Genomic DNA, 12,761 nt, shown 5'->3' with positions numbered 1-12,761 from the left:
CTGAATTACTGGTCTCTATTTTAAGTGGCCCACTCCTGTGACCCACCAACCCTGATAACCACATGGAACCCCTTTCACCTCTGTCCTCCTTACCCATCCACGTGGGCAGGGACCACACCATGTCCTGGTCACTGATGAAGCTACAGTGCTGCGTATAGAGCAGGGATGGATGAACGGATGGATGGATGGATGGATGGATGGATGGACGGACAGATGGATAGAGAAGGAGTCCATAAAAAATGAACCTTTATGTGGGGTGGGTTGAGGGTGTCACAAGTATAGGCCCTGGATGGTATCCACGGAGCGCTTCCAGCTGTCCTTCCAGCGCTGAGCCTCCTTCACCTGCAATGTGTTGTCGTCCTGGATCTTCTTCAACTCCTCTTCAAATAATGCTAAATATTTCTGGGAGCAAACCAGCAGGAGGAGGCCAGATGAGGAGGGACTTTTGGACTCTGGGACCTACAGGAATGCAATACCCCACTGGCGGGTGGTTTTTAACCTACTCCAGACACTGACAAGGGTTCCACAGATCACTTCTCATGTAATCTGTCCAGCAACCCATTCGGCAGGTCCAGTCGTTTTATAGATGGGGAAACTGAGGCTCAGAATCTTGCCTGGGGTCACCCAACTAGAAAGAGGCTGAGCAGGGACAAGGACCCATCCCCCTGATTCTGGACTCTGCACCATTCCTAACTGCCATCCCGCACTGTGGCTTCCTTGGAGCTCAGGGGACTTGGTTTCCATGTAAGGCTGATCCCTCCACACCTTGAACCCTTACTGAACTCGACAGAGGTGTCCCCTCTGCCCAAGCTTGGCATAGTGGCCAGGGAAGGGCGTGGGCTCTCCCCCAGTGGGGTCAGCCTATCTTGTACCCTGGGCAGGACAAGATTTCTCTCTCGGCACCAGGACCAACACTGCCACAGGCAGCATCTGGGTGCAGCCTCCTCTTTAGACAGGCCCCAGGGGTGACTAATAGGCACTGGGCTCAAATCCTGCCTTTGTTACTTCATAGCAGCACGAGGGGGACACATTTCTTTAAGCTTCAATGTCCTCATCAGTACTAGGTGGACAATTCTTTTCCTCATGGGGCCATTATGAGGAGTCAGTGAGATGCCTCATGTTGAGAGAAGCGTGGCAGGTGCTCAGTAACTGCCAGCTGCTCTACCCACTGCCTCCCACTGCTCCCATGGCCTCTGTGCCTCTTACTACTCTGTCCCCTCACTCTGACTCAACTGTTCTTCCAGAGGTCTTCCTTCACCCCTCAGTCTGGGTGGTGTCCCTCAGCTGGGCTCCCCCTGGCACTGGGGCTCATGCCATCAGACCCACACTATCACTGGGATTGGACATGACCCACGAACATGGGTCTGCGAACATTAACTGTCTTGAGTGTTGACACTGTGCTCTGGGGCCCCCTGGCATGGGTCACCTTCCCCATGGGCCAAACATGAGGGCACCTTGGGATGGGAAGCTCCCTTCTTCCCAAGGCAGCCAAACTGAGCTGCCCTGTGCTCCCTAGGACATGCCCATCTGCACCCTGTCTCTCGACTCACCAGGTAGACGGCATCTCGGGCTTCCACGGCCGCCAGGTGGCCCAGGGTCGTTTTGGTGGTGATGATGGATGATGTTTTCCGGAGGAGAATCTTGTTTTGGATGGTGACGTCAGTGGGTTTGATTCCTGGCCACTTCCTACAAATAAACATGCATGTAAAAGTCTGACATGCTTGTCATCATCCTTCATAGCGCACCCTCCAATCCCGGTGGAAACGTTTGGCATATCTTTGCCTTTTTTTATTTTTTAAAAGATCATGTTGTGAATGTCTTCCTTAAAAGAAAAACCTTACTGAGCATTTAACATTAAGTTTCTTCAAGTTCTTTTTCCTACTTTCACACTGAATCCGTGTGTGTAGCCGGTCTTGGCTTCTGCACAGGAGAGAGGAATGCTGCACTTCTAGTTGTCTCCCTTTTGCAGGCCTCAGTTTCCTCAGCAGTGGGCCAGCCAGGTGGCAGTCACCGATTCCTGGCCCATTTTTCCCACTGTGTTGGGCAAATCCCCGCCTTACTTCCTCTTCCAGAGTCACATTCTTGGGGCACAGAGAACAAGGACTTTGACAGCTCTTATCACACATTCAGCGCTCCACAGTGCGACCAGTGACTCAAGAATGTGCCCCATACTGGGATGGGCCTCCCTTTCTTTGGGGGCCCCTTTGTGGGTCCTTATCAAAGGAACTAATAGCTGCTGAGCTCTTAACTGTGTGCCAGGGGCACTCTAAGTACAATCTCATGAAACTTTCTCTTTGTAATACCACAGAAGGTGGGCTTCCATGCCCATTTCACAGGCAAGGAAACTGAGGCTTAGAACATAATGCCTTTCCAAGGCTTCCAGTTGCCCCTGACTATGCCGCTGCCTCGTGCTCCAGCAAACTCAGCCATTGGTGGTATTCTTCAATGCTCTTGGCTCTTACCTGCTCCCCCGCTCAATCAGGGGCTTCTCACTTTCTTCCTTCAGGGAAAGCCTAGCGAGTTTCCTCCGTATGAGGATTGATGTTTTCTGTTTGGTAGGCTCCATCCCTGGCAGGCAAAAGACAGGTTATGACCATAGCTTCACACACGGGCTGAGATCAAGGGGATTTCCCCCGACCCTACGTTTAGAGGGATGAGGGCTTGCTCCCTTCCTCCCGACTTGGAGTGTCCAGTGGGAGGCAGAGCCCAGTCCCACAGAGAAGCTGAAAGCACCAGATCTGAAGGCCCAGTGGGGGTGGGGGGGCTGGTGATGGGAGGTGTGATTTAGGCGGTCTTCCCAGCTCCAAAGCCCAGAGCCCGACGCTCTGACCTTCACACAGCTTCCACAAGCCTCCAAATAAGCTTTATAGACCCCTCTTTGGCTTATACCAGCTCAAATGGGTTCTGAACTATCCCTGGGGCAAACACATTCAATGTTGTCCCTCTGGCTCACTGACCTGTCCTTTCAAGTGCCTTCCTGACGGGGCTGCAGCAGCCGAGTGACAGCCAGCAGGCAGGAGCTGCCCCGATCTGCCAGGGAGGGCAGGGCCAGGCTGCTTGGCCCAGAAGCCGGAGTTACAGCAGGAGAGGCCTCGCTGGGGCTGGTACGGGGCTCTTCCAGCTCCACGGTTCCTTCCAAGTTACCAAGAGTGGATTCCCTGCTGCCTGCTCTGCCCAGCCTCCTTCAGGCCTCATCTCTAGTGCCTCTGCAGGCCCTGCTTTCCCAAACAGGGCCTGCACTGGACACAGAGACTTCCAATATGGGAAAATGACCACTACCTCAAAATGCATATACATTGTGACCCAAAAAGTCCACTTCCAGGAACCTATTGCCCTGGAATAGAGATATAAGGATGAAGATGTTCCCTTCAGCACAATTATAGGAGTGAAAAATTGGAAATGGCCCCACGTTCAACAGCAGGGGACTAATGAATAAAGTACAATGCACAGCAAGTGAAAATGCTCAAGAAGATGATTGACTGGCTTGGCCAATGTCCACCCGAGGGCGAATTAGGACATGGAAGAGCACACACCCTGTAACACACACACACACACACACACACACACACACACACACACACACACTCAGGTCTGTGCCCAAAAGGAAAGGACTGGAAAGATGGGACAGCAAACATTAAGGGCACTTAGTTCTGAGTAGAAGGACTGTGTTCTTCCCTTTCTTTGTAATTAAGATTGAGTTTTTAATTAAAAATAATTTTTTAATGTTTTTATTTATTTTAAGAGAGAGAGAGAGTGATCAAGCAAGGGAGGGGCCGAGAGAGAGGGAGACACAGAATCCGAAGCAGTCTCCAGGCTCAGAGCTGCCAGCACAAAGCGTGATGCAGGGCTTGAACCCACGAATTGTGAGACCATGACTTGAGCCAAAGTCAGACGCTTAACCAACTGAGCCACCTAGGCACCCTGAGTTTTTAATTTTTACCATAACAATGTATTGTCTTTGTAATAAAAACTTTTGAGAGTGCACGTGTGAGCAAGTCGGGGAGGGGTAGAGGGAAAGGGAGAGACAGTTAAGCTGGCTCCATGCTCAGAATGGAGCCTGATATGGGACTTGATTGATCAAACCATGAGATTACGACCTGAGCCAAAATCGAGAGTCAGACACTCAATCAGCTGAGCCATCCAGGGATCCCAAAAGCTCTTAAAAATAAAAGTAATCTATTTTAATTACTCAGTAGGTAAGTAAATGGATAACATTTACTATATGATTTAAACCTTGGGGTGCCTGGAAGGCTCAATCGGTTAAGCGTCAGACTTAGCTCAGGTCATGATCTCGCAGTTCAAAAGTTCGAGTCTGGGGGCGCCTGGGTGGCTCAGTCAGTTAAGGTCATGGTCTCGTGGTCTGTGAGTTCAAGCCCCGCGTCGGGCTCTGTGCTGACCGCTCAGAGCCTGGAACCTGTTTCAGATTCTGTGTCTCCCTCTCTCTGACCCTCCCCTGTTCATGCTCTGTTTCTCTCTGTCTCAAAAAAATAAATAAACGTTAAAAAAAACCAAAAAACAAAAGTTCGAGTCTGGTATCGGGCTCTGTGCTGACAGCTCAGAGTCTCAGCCTGCTTCAGATTCTGTGTCGCTCTCCTTCTCTGACCCCTCCCCTGCTCATGCTCTGTCTCTGTCTCTCTTTCTCTTTCAAAAATAAACAAAATAAAAAAATATTAGTCTTTATATAGTTATAAAAGCAAAACACACGTTAGAAAAAGTTTAAACATCACCTAACGGGGGAAAAGAAAAAAATTTAGGAGTCTGTCACCATTCCACCCACCAGAGGTGATCATTGTCAACAGTGTGGGACCTGTCCCTCAGACTCTGTCTTTCTCATTCTGTGTCTGTCCCTCACACAGATTCACATACATATATGTGAATATATGTTTATATCACATACGCACTTTTTTAAAAAAATGGTACCATAGATAAGTACTAATTGTGAACTTGCTTTTTCCCATAACAGTATTCCTTCCTGACTCTGCACACTGGCACGCGTAGACACGCTGATCCCCTTTAATGGCTGCCCAGTATGCACTTGTACATCGGGACCATAATTTACTGATCCAATCACCTACACGTGGATGTTAGTGTTGCTTCCAGTTCTTTGCAACATCAAATGGTGCTGTGATGAATATGCTTGGAAAGATATCTTTGGAAAAATTGTGTATTTCTGTCAGATATATTCCTAGTGTTAGAACTGCCGGGTGAAAGGTATACACCGTCTGAATTTCGACAGGTGCTGACAGAGGGCTCTCCAAGACAGGGATATTGATGTACACCTCTCCAGGGGCCTCTGTGGTACCTGGGCTTTCTGACATTCTCACCAGGGCTGGGTGTCACTCAATTTGCAAACCTTGCCAGGCTGTTGGTGAAAAGTGATATCTTAATAGTGTTTACATTCTCATTATTCATCCTCAGTGAGGTCAAGCATCTTTTACACTCACTGGACATATGAACTGCTTCTCTTTTGTATTGCATGTGTTTGTCCTTTGCCTCTTTTTAGAAATGTAACCTCTACCATGGGGGAGGTTAGGTCTTTTTCTGGCCTATAGCCTGTTAGGAACATTTGTCCAGTTGTGGTTTTTCTTTCAAGTTTTTGACATTTTTCTTCGTTTTTATTTTGGCCATGGAGGAGTGCCAGCCATCGCCTTCACAGCTTCTGGCTCTCATCTCCTACTTAGGGAAGCTGTCCCTACTCCAAGATTATGAAAATATTTACTATTAGGGTTATTTTTTTACATATAATTTTTGACCCATTTGGGATTTACTTTTTTAATTAAAAAAACAACAACACCTTACTGTTAACGAAAACCAAAAACCATCAGTCCTCTTGGTAGAGAATCTGGTTTCATTCCAGTGAGCTGGGGAAAAGCAGATGCCCTGGGCCCGTCTGCCTCCACCTCACCCCCACCCCTGGGGCTCAGGCACAAGGTCCACGGCACCACTTACTTGCAACCCGGACATCGTCGATGGTGACCACTTCATCCAACTGCAGCAGGAACTTCTCGGTGAAGGTGGCCAGGCTGGCTATGAAAAACCGGCCGTACTTCCTGGTGAATTCCTGCAGGGAACATGGGGAGTCTGCTGCTGCAGGGAGAGGGGTCTGCCCCCAAGGCCAGCTGAGGGAGGACTTGGGAAGCTGGCAGGTGAGACGAGACCAAAGCCATGAGTCAACTATGTCCGAGTTAAGTGGCATCTGGTCCTCAGCCAAGAGGCCTCTCCCAAGAGCTGACTGGGCTCCAAGATAGGAAATGGTTTAGAACTGGTCAAGCTGGGCGCCTGCGTGGCTCAGTTAAACATTTGACTTCGGCTCTGGTCGTGATCTCACAGTTTGTGAGTTCAAGCCCCGCATCGGGCTCTGGGCTCACAGCACAGAGGCTAGAGCCTGCTTCGGATTCTGTGTCTCCCTCCTTCTCTGCCCCTCCCCCACTTGCTTTCTCTCTCTCTCTCTCTCTCTCTCTCTCAAAAATAAATAAACATTTTAAAAAAAGAGGTGGCCAAGGAACACCCAGAGGTTATTCACTAAACACAAAATACATAGATGAGGGTCTTGAAAAAAGTTCTCATTAGTAATTTTGTAATTAATTCATTTAGAAATCAAAAGATGCAAGTTAAGCCAGCCAGTAATGACCATCCAGCTCTATGAAACCTGCTGGCTTTCATGCCCCCTTTGGCCAGGGTACCATCTAGGGGCCATGCTCAGTGCTGTTGCTGGACTGTCATTTGGGGGAGACTCTCTGGGGGCAGTACAGCCCTCAGCACCCAGGCCCAGCAACCAATGGCACCACTGACCTCAAGCTTCTCCCTGGTTGCCATAATCACAGTGTCTAAATCATTCTGCCTTTTCTCTTCCACTTGACACAGAGACTCCATTTCTTGGCTATGTGCGGGATGTCCGAGATTTTGATGGAGCTTCTGGGCATTTTCATCCTTTAATCAAACAATCCAGAAATCAGTGGGGATTTTGACCTGGTCTCTAGGTCAGGGCCAGAATGTCACGGGCCCATGCCCTCTGCTAAATGGCTATAGTCAGACTTGTGTGCTCTGACCCGGGTGTGGGAAAGGCCATGGATGGACAGAGGAAGGCAGAGATGGCAAGATGGGGGCATGACTGGAGCTGACTCTGAGGGCTGGGGAGTGGGAGAGCTGAGCAACAGCCCCATTATAACCAGAGCCTTAAGTCCAATAAAATCAATGGCATCCATGTCTCTGCTCCAAGAACCAGGTAGACCTTTGCTGCTCATGTCAATGACCACACTCCCACAGAATCAGCAGACCCACTCATTAAATCCAAAAAAGGAGTTTATTGAACACCTTCTATGAAGAAGAAGGCATTTCTCCAATGCCCTGTGTCCCTTAGTCCCCATGCAACGATGCCAGCCTGGCCAGTTCTGCCTATGCCTTGCCCCCATTTCTGAGCTCCCAGGGGCCCTTGGTCCCAGAGAAGGAGGACTAGTCCTGGGGCTCCCACCTTCCTTATCTCCAGCTTCTCCTGATAATCCCAGAACTGTCCCCGGATCTCTTTGGCAGATGCACAGAATCTTTTCCAGTGGTGTTCTTTGAAGTTCTCCATCACCAGCCAGCAGACCTGGGGCAGCAGCTCCTCAAATCTCCTCATCTGGGCCCGTAATTCTACAGGAGTTGGGAGGTGGGGGACCAGGCGAGGGAACAGAGCAGAGCCAAGCTGCTGAAGTGATCTCTCCCACAAAGCCCCAAAGCAATTTCCCAAAGAGAAGGACTTGGTCTACAATGTGGTCATATCTATCTCATTAGGAGGGATCCTGTGGTCAGAGCAGTACAGAAAATACTGGATTAAGCAAATTCAAAGGACTTCTCTTCAATACTCTACAGGACTTCCCAGCTTATGAAAAGTGCATGGAGCCTTGAGGAGTCTGTTTTATCCATTATCTCCTCAAAGATTGCCTCAACCCTGGTCCCCTTCTGTCCCTGGGGACCCCTAAGTAGCTCTACGTTACACCTACTTTCTCATCCATATCCCTTTACCTCTCCCAGACTATCATCTCTTTGTTTCTCTGCATTGTGTTTTGGAAATTTTCTCTGATAGTAGAAGCCATTCACAATTTCAAAATTTCAACTATTTATTTTTCCAATATAGAAGTTCTATGTGGTTCTCTTTCCTTTCTATTTGGTCATTTTCATAGTCTCTCACTCCTTCCTCATGTTTCCAGTATCCTTTTTAATTTAACTGTAATAAATACATTATTTTATATTCTGTGTCTAATAGGTTCAGTATCTGAAGTCTTTACTGATCTCATTCTGCTGCCTCATGCTTTAGGGGCCTTTTCCCTGTGTGTGTGTGTATGTGTGTGTGTGTTGTTTGTTTGTTTACTGTGAGCTCTTATTCTGGGAATTTGACGTGTGAGAATCCTTAGAGGCATGAATTGAAGGTGGGTTTCTTTTCTAGAAAGGATTTATGGTGTCTACCAGATAAGCATCTGGGCACCACTAATTCAAGACCATTTTAAGCTAAATTGTTGGTTGGAGGTCTTTTGGATGATCTACAAAAACAAAGTTAACTTCAGGCACCAAGGCCATTTTATAGCTACAGATTCTTATTAGAGTTTCCCTTCTGCTTTACCCAGTACCAAGGTTTTTTAATAAGACAGTTTCCTTCTAGTTGCTGCTGCTGGTGGTGCTGAAGGACAGGGGAGGGGGACTTGGTTTCTGTCTCATTCACCCCACTTTGCAGTTAGAGCCCTGAGGGGGTGGTCCCAGTTTTCTGTGGCTTGTGTCCTTCCAGACTTTGCACCATGGGTGGTCTGGGGCTTTGTCTTCTGCTCCCAAAGCCCTGGAGGCCATGAAAACAAAGGCTCAAGCTCACCTGGGAGTCAGCAATATCCTTACGGCAATGTGTTACTGTTCAATTTCTTTCTTGGAGTTCCTATTTTCACCCAATGTGGGACCCTTGTGTATTTCTTACTTTATGGGTAGCTCATCAATTAAAAGAACTCATCCCAAAAATGGTATATCCAATACTTGTAAATGTTTTCAGTGGGAAAGGTGGTCAGGATACTGGACTCCCAAATTTCAGGAAATGGAAGTCTCCATTTAATGGGAACTGTGACTCTTCCAGAGAGGGACATAATCTTCGGCATTTCCTAAACCCATACGTTTGACCACAGAACCTTTCTTTTGAGGAAGGTCACATAGGATAGGATCCCAGACTTCACATGGGGACATTCTGAGCTAGAGAAACAAAATGCTCCAGTAGTTTCAATGCCAGTCATTCTATAGCCACAGTAGTGAGAGCCAGCACTGGTTATTTCCTCTGTATATGGCAAGTGTGTGTAGTGGGCTTAATCCTCAAAACACTTGCACAGTGAGTGTTGTCTTTATCTCCAGTTTACAGACAAGGAAACTGAGGCTCACAGAGGTGAGGTGACTTGGTCAAGGTCATAAGGCAGAGAGAAGGCAGTGCTGGGCCTTGAAACTAGGTCTAGCTCTCCTCCAATCATCTCCCCCTTCTACCCAACACAGCAGGCATAATTACGACTTACAACCGCATAAAACACACGTGGCTACGGACAAAGATGCAGAGGAACGTGGAGAAATGGGCAAAGGTGGGCGCTGGGCGTGTTTTCACAGCCCCTTTAATGTCATTACAATAAATGTAAATGGCAAGATGTATTCTACCTGCCTGTTTTCACGTCCCTATTCTCCAGGAGGCTGTGTCTATCGGGGTCATCAGAGCCCAGCATGGGCCAGGCATACAGTTGATACTTAACAAATACCCGTGGAAAGTTTTCTTCAAACGTTCAAATTTGTGGTAACAGAGTTACCACATGACCCAGCAATTCCACTCCTAGCTATACATCCAAGAGAAAGGAAAACGTATGTCCACACAAAACGTGTATGTGAATGTTTATAACAGCAGTATTCACAGTAGCCAAAGGTGAAAACAGACAAATGTCTACTGATGCAGGGTAAACAAAACGTGGCATATGCACACAATGGAATAAGAGTGAGTCATGAAAAGGAATGAAATACTGACACATGCTACAACACGGATGAACCTTGAAAATGTTATGCAGAATGAAAGAAACCAGTCACAAAGGAGCATACAGTGATTCCGTGCATATGCAAGCTCAGAATAGGAAATCTACAGAGGCAGAAAGTAGTTGAGTGGCTGCTTAGGGCTGGGGCAGTGATGGAGGGACAGGGAAGTAGTGATCGTTGCCCAACTCTGAGAATATACTAAAATCCACTGAATTGGAGATTTTACACGGGCAAATTGTGTGGTATGTGACTATCTCAATAAAGCTGTCAAAATTACCTGTGCAATGAACAAAACATTTTTAGTGATACAAATCACCAGATTTCTCAAGAAAAGTGATTTTTTTTCAGCGTTGTTGTACCTCCCAGTTAAATCTGATCAATGTTTTTACCTAATTCCAAGATGGCAGCTTTTCACAGGGAGGCTCCTGTGCCTCCCTCAGTGACCTCCGGGTCAGGAGGGCACCCTCCAGGCTGTGAGGCCCAGGCTCTGCTCAATTGGTGGCATGTGCCACACCCTCGACCTGCCTGCCCGCCTGCCGCCCAGACCCACCTATGAGGCAGGAGTTATGGTACTCGTCTGTCTGGACATGGTATTCCAGGATCCTCTTGCAGATATTCTCTGCACACTGGTCAAAGTTTTCGTACATGCAGTCAGGCCTGGTGACTGAGTGCTTCTCTTTGCGGTAAAACTCCTGCAAAAGAGGTCGATGCTGTCTGGGCAAGGATGCTCACCATGGGGCTCTGGCCCATGCTCCTGCATCCTCCACCCCACTCTCCACACCTCCTAGCCCATTCTCCTGATGTCACTCTTCCTACCCAACTGCCCTTTTTACCACTGCCAATATCCCAGTACTCAAGGCATAAGTGACTGAATGGCAAAACTCTTTTTTTGTCCTTCAAGACCCAGATGGAATCTCATTCCAATGACCAGGTTGAGAGCGTTCTATGAAGTGCCAAACTAGGTACTAGGCCAAAGGCCACAAATATGGATGACTCACAGACCCTATTCTGAAGGATTTGCAGCATAGTGGGAGGCCGACAGGAACGCACACAGACACCCCTGTGTAGGGTGTGCTGGAACTGTGCACTCGGTAGCTCCAGCAGCCCCATCCATCTCCCTGTGGTGCCGCCATGTCTGTTGCCCTACGCGGGGTGCTGGCCTCCCAGGGACAGAGACTGGGCTTGTTCCTCTTAGCCCACCCAGTATCTGACATGTAGTTAATGTCCGAGAAATGTTTGGTGGCTCAGTAAATGGATAAATGAATGAATGAGGTTTAATTTTTAGGATGAAGAAAACATCACATGAGGTGACAGAAGCTAGGTAGCTGTGGTTGTGGGTCCCTTTCTCTCAATTTCACCCACAAAGCCATTATCAGCAAAATCTAAGAGGCAGAGGTGGCTGAGGACATATGGCCAGCAGCCAGTCCAGGGGCACGCAGAGGCCTCTGGGCAGCAGCCCTCACCTCCACAACATTCAGCAGATGCTCATTGCTCTCCCAGAGGAGGGTCAGGATGATCCCTTTAAAATCCCTGAAAGACACAAAAGACAGATCCCTGAGGGGTCTTGTCAAATCACACCAAATGGTGTGGACAAAACCAAATGGACAGAACATTCTGAGTGCTCAGCAGCCCAGCCAGGATTGGACAGTTCATGTGATTCCCAGGTGTGTTCTCACCTAATATTTCTATTTGTCTAGTTTAATGGCTCTTGTATGTGATAAGCTGGGTTTGGCCCCTTCCAAGAGTCTATTCTCTTTTGGCCTCATCACTCATTGTAGCTACTTGCTCCTGCCCTGGGACCTTTGCACACACTGATTCCTCCCCAGAGAACATGGTTAACTTTCTTCTTGGTCACATTTTCTCCTGCTCTTCCTCAGATCCTAACCTGGTGGCAATTCCTGACCATCCTGGTCCAATGCTCTCAGAGTGGTCCTCAGCCCTACAACACTCCCCACAGAGGGATTTGGGATTGATTTTTGTGACCGGCTTCTCTTCTAGAAGATGGTAAAGTCCATCTAGACAGACCGCATGTGTCTGTTTTGCTCACCATGGGACCCCCAGTCCCGCTACAGGGTCTGAACTTATTTGTACCTCAGTATTGGTTGAAAGAAGAAAGAACAATTTCTTATAAATATTAATCAAATAAGCAGGACTTCCTGTAGGACCAAACATCCGCCTTCCGGTACCTTTGCCATTTAGGCTGACTCTGCACACACTGGGGCTTTATTAAACAAAGTTGCACAATACCAGTGGATATTCCTGGCCAGTTAAGTCAATTATCTCAATAGTAAAAGTGAAATAAGGGAAGGGATAGATGTATTAGAACTTAATTTAACTTAGAAACTTAAGATGTAGGACACTTAATTTTTCACAATTTTTGTTAAGTGATGCAGCCAATTTCTAAAACATATGTATATAGGCCACTCACTGTTTCATTTTAAAATTCACTCATCATAACTAAAGAAAATTAGAAATATACTGAAAAGCAAAGGAGAAAATGAATGCCAACATTTTATTGTATTTCCTTCTGGCTGCTTTTAAAGTCAGTTTGGAATTAGGTTCATGTGTATTTTACATTCTGTTCACTTGTTAAGTGTTCCCCCACACATTAAGATATCTTTTTAAATGGCTGTGTAACACCATCTAGTATGTAAGCACCATGGTTTGCAATCCTCTATTTTTGGACTGTTAGGTTTTCTGATTTTTTTAAATCTTTCTTTTTTTAAAATTTATTTATTTAAATT

The 12,761-nt window shown here is 47.3% G+C and overlaps 1 protein-coding gene across 1 annotated transcript in view; it reads right to left on the bottom strand.

Annotated features, from left to right (window-relative positions):
• Positions 1–229: 229 nt before the first annotated feature.
• The window catches only part of CCDC180 (coiled-coil domain containing 180), a 60,348-nt gene continuing 47,816 nt past the window's right edge, over positions 230–12,761 (bottom strand). Inside the window, exons 32-39 of the mRNA XM_042964736.1 lie at positions 11,481–11,547; positions 10,568–10,709; positions 7,472–7,632; positions 6,793–6,930; positions 5,950–6,061; positions 2,463–2,568; positions 1,551–1,686; positions 230–402 (exon numbers count right to left, since the gene is read on the bottom strand). Of these exons, the coding sequence (XP_042820670.1) occupies positions 271–402; positions 1,551–1,686; positions 2,463–2,568; positions 5,950–6,061; positions 6,793–6,930; positions 7,472–7,632; positions 10,568–10,709; positions 11,481–11,547 (994 nt within the window). The 3' untranslated portion in view covers positions 230–270. The remainder of the gene's footprint in view (positions 403–1,550; positions 1,687–2,462; positions 2,569–5,949; positions 6,062–6,792; positions 6,931–7,471; positions 7,633–10,567; positions 10,710–11,480; positions 11,548–12,761) is intronic.

This window comes from Panthera tigris, chromosome D4 (genome assembly GCF_018350195.1).
Source record: "Panthera tigris isolate Pti1 chromosome D4, P.tigris_Pti1_mat1.1, whole genome shotgun sequence".
Classification (NCBI taxonomy): domain Eukaryota; kingdom Metazoa; phylum Chordata; class Mammalia; order Carnivora; family Felidae; genus Panthera; species Panthera tigris.
Note: the sequence above shows the minus strand (reverse complement) of the source record. Positions and strands in the feature narration are given on the sequence as shown.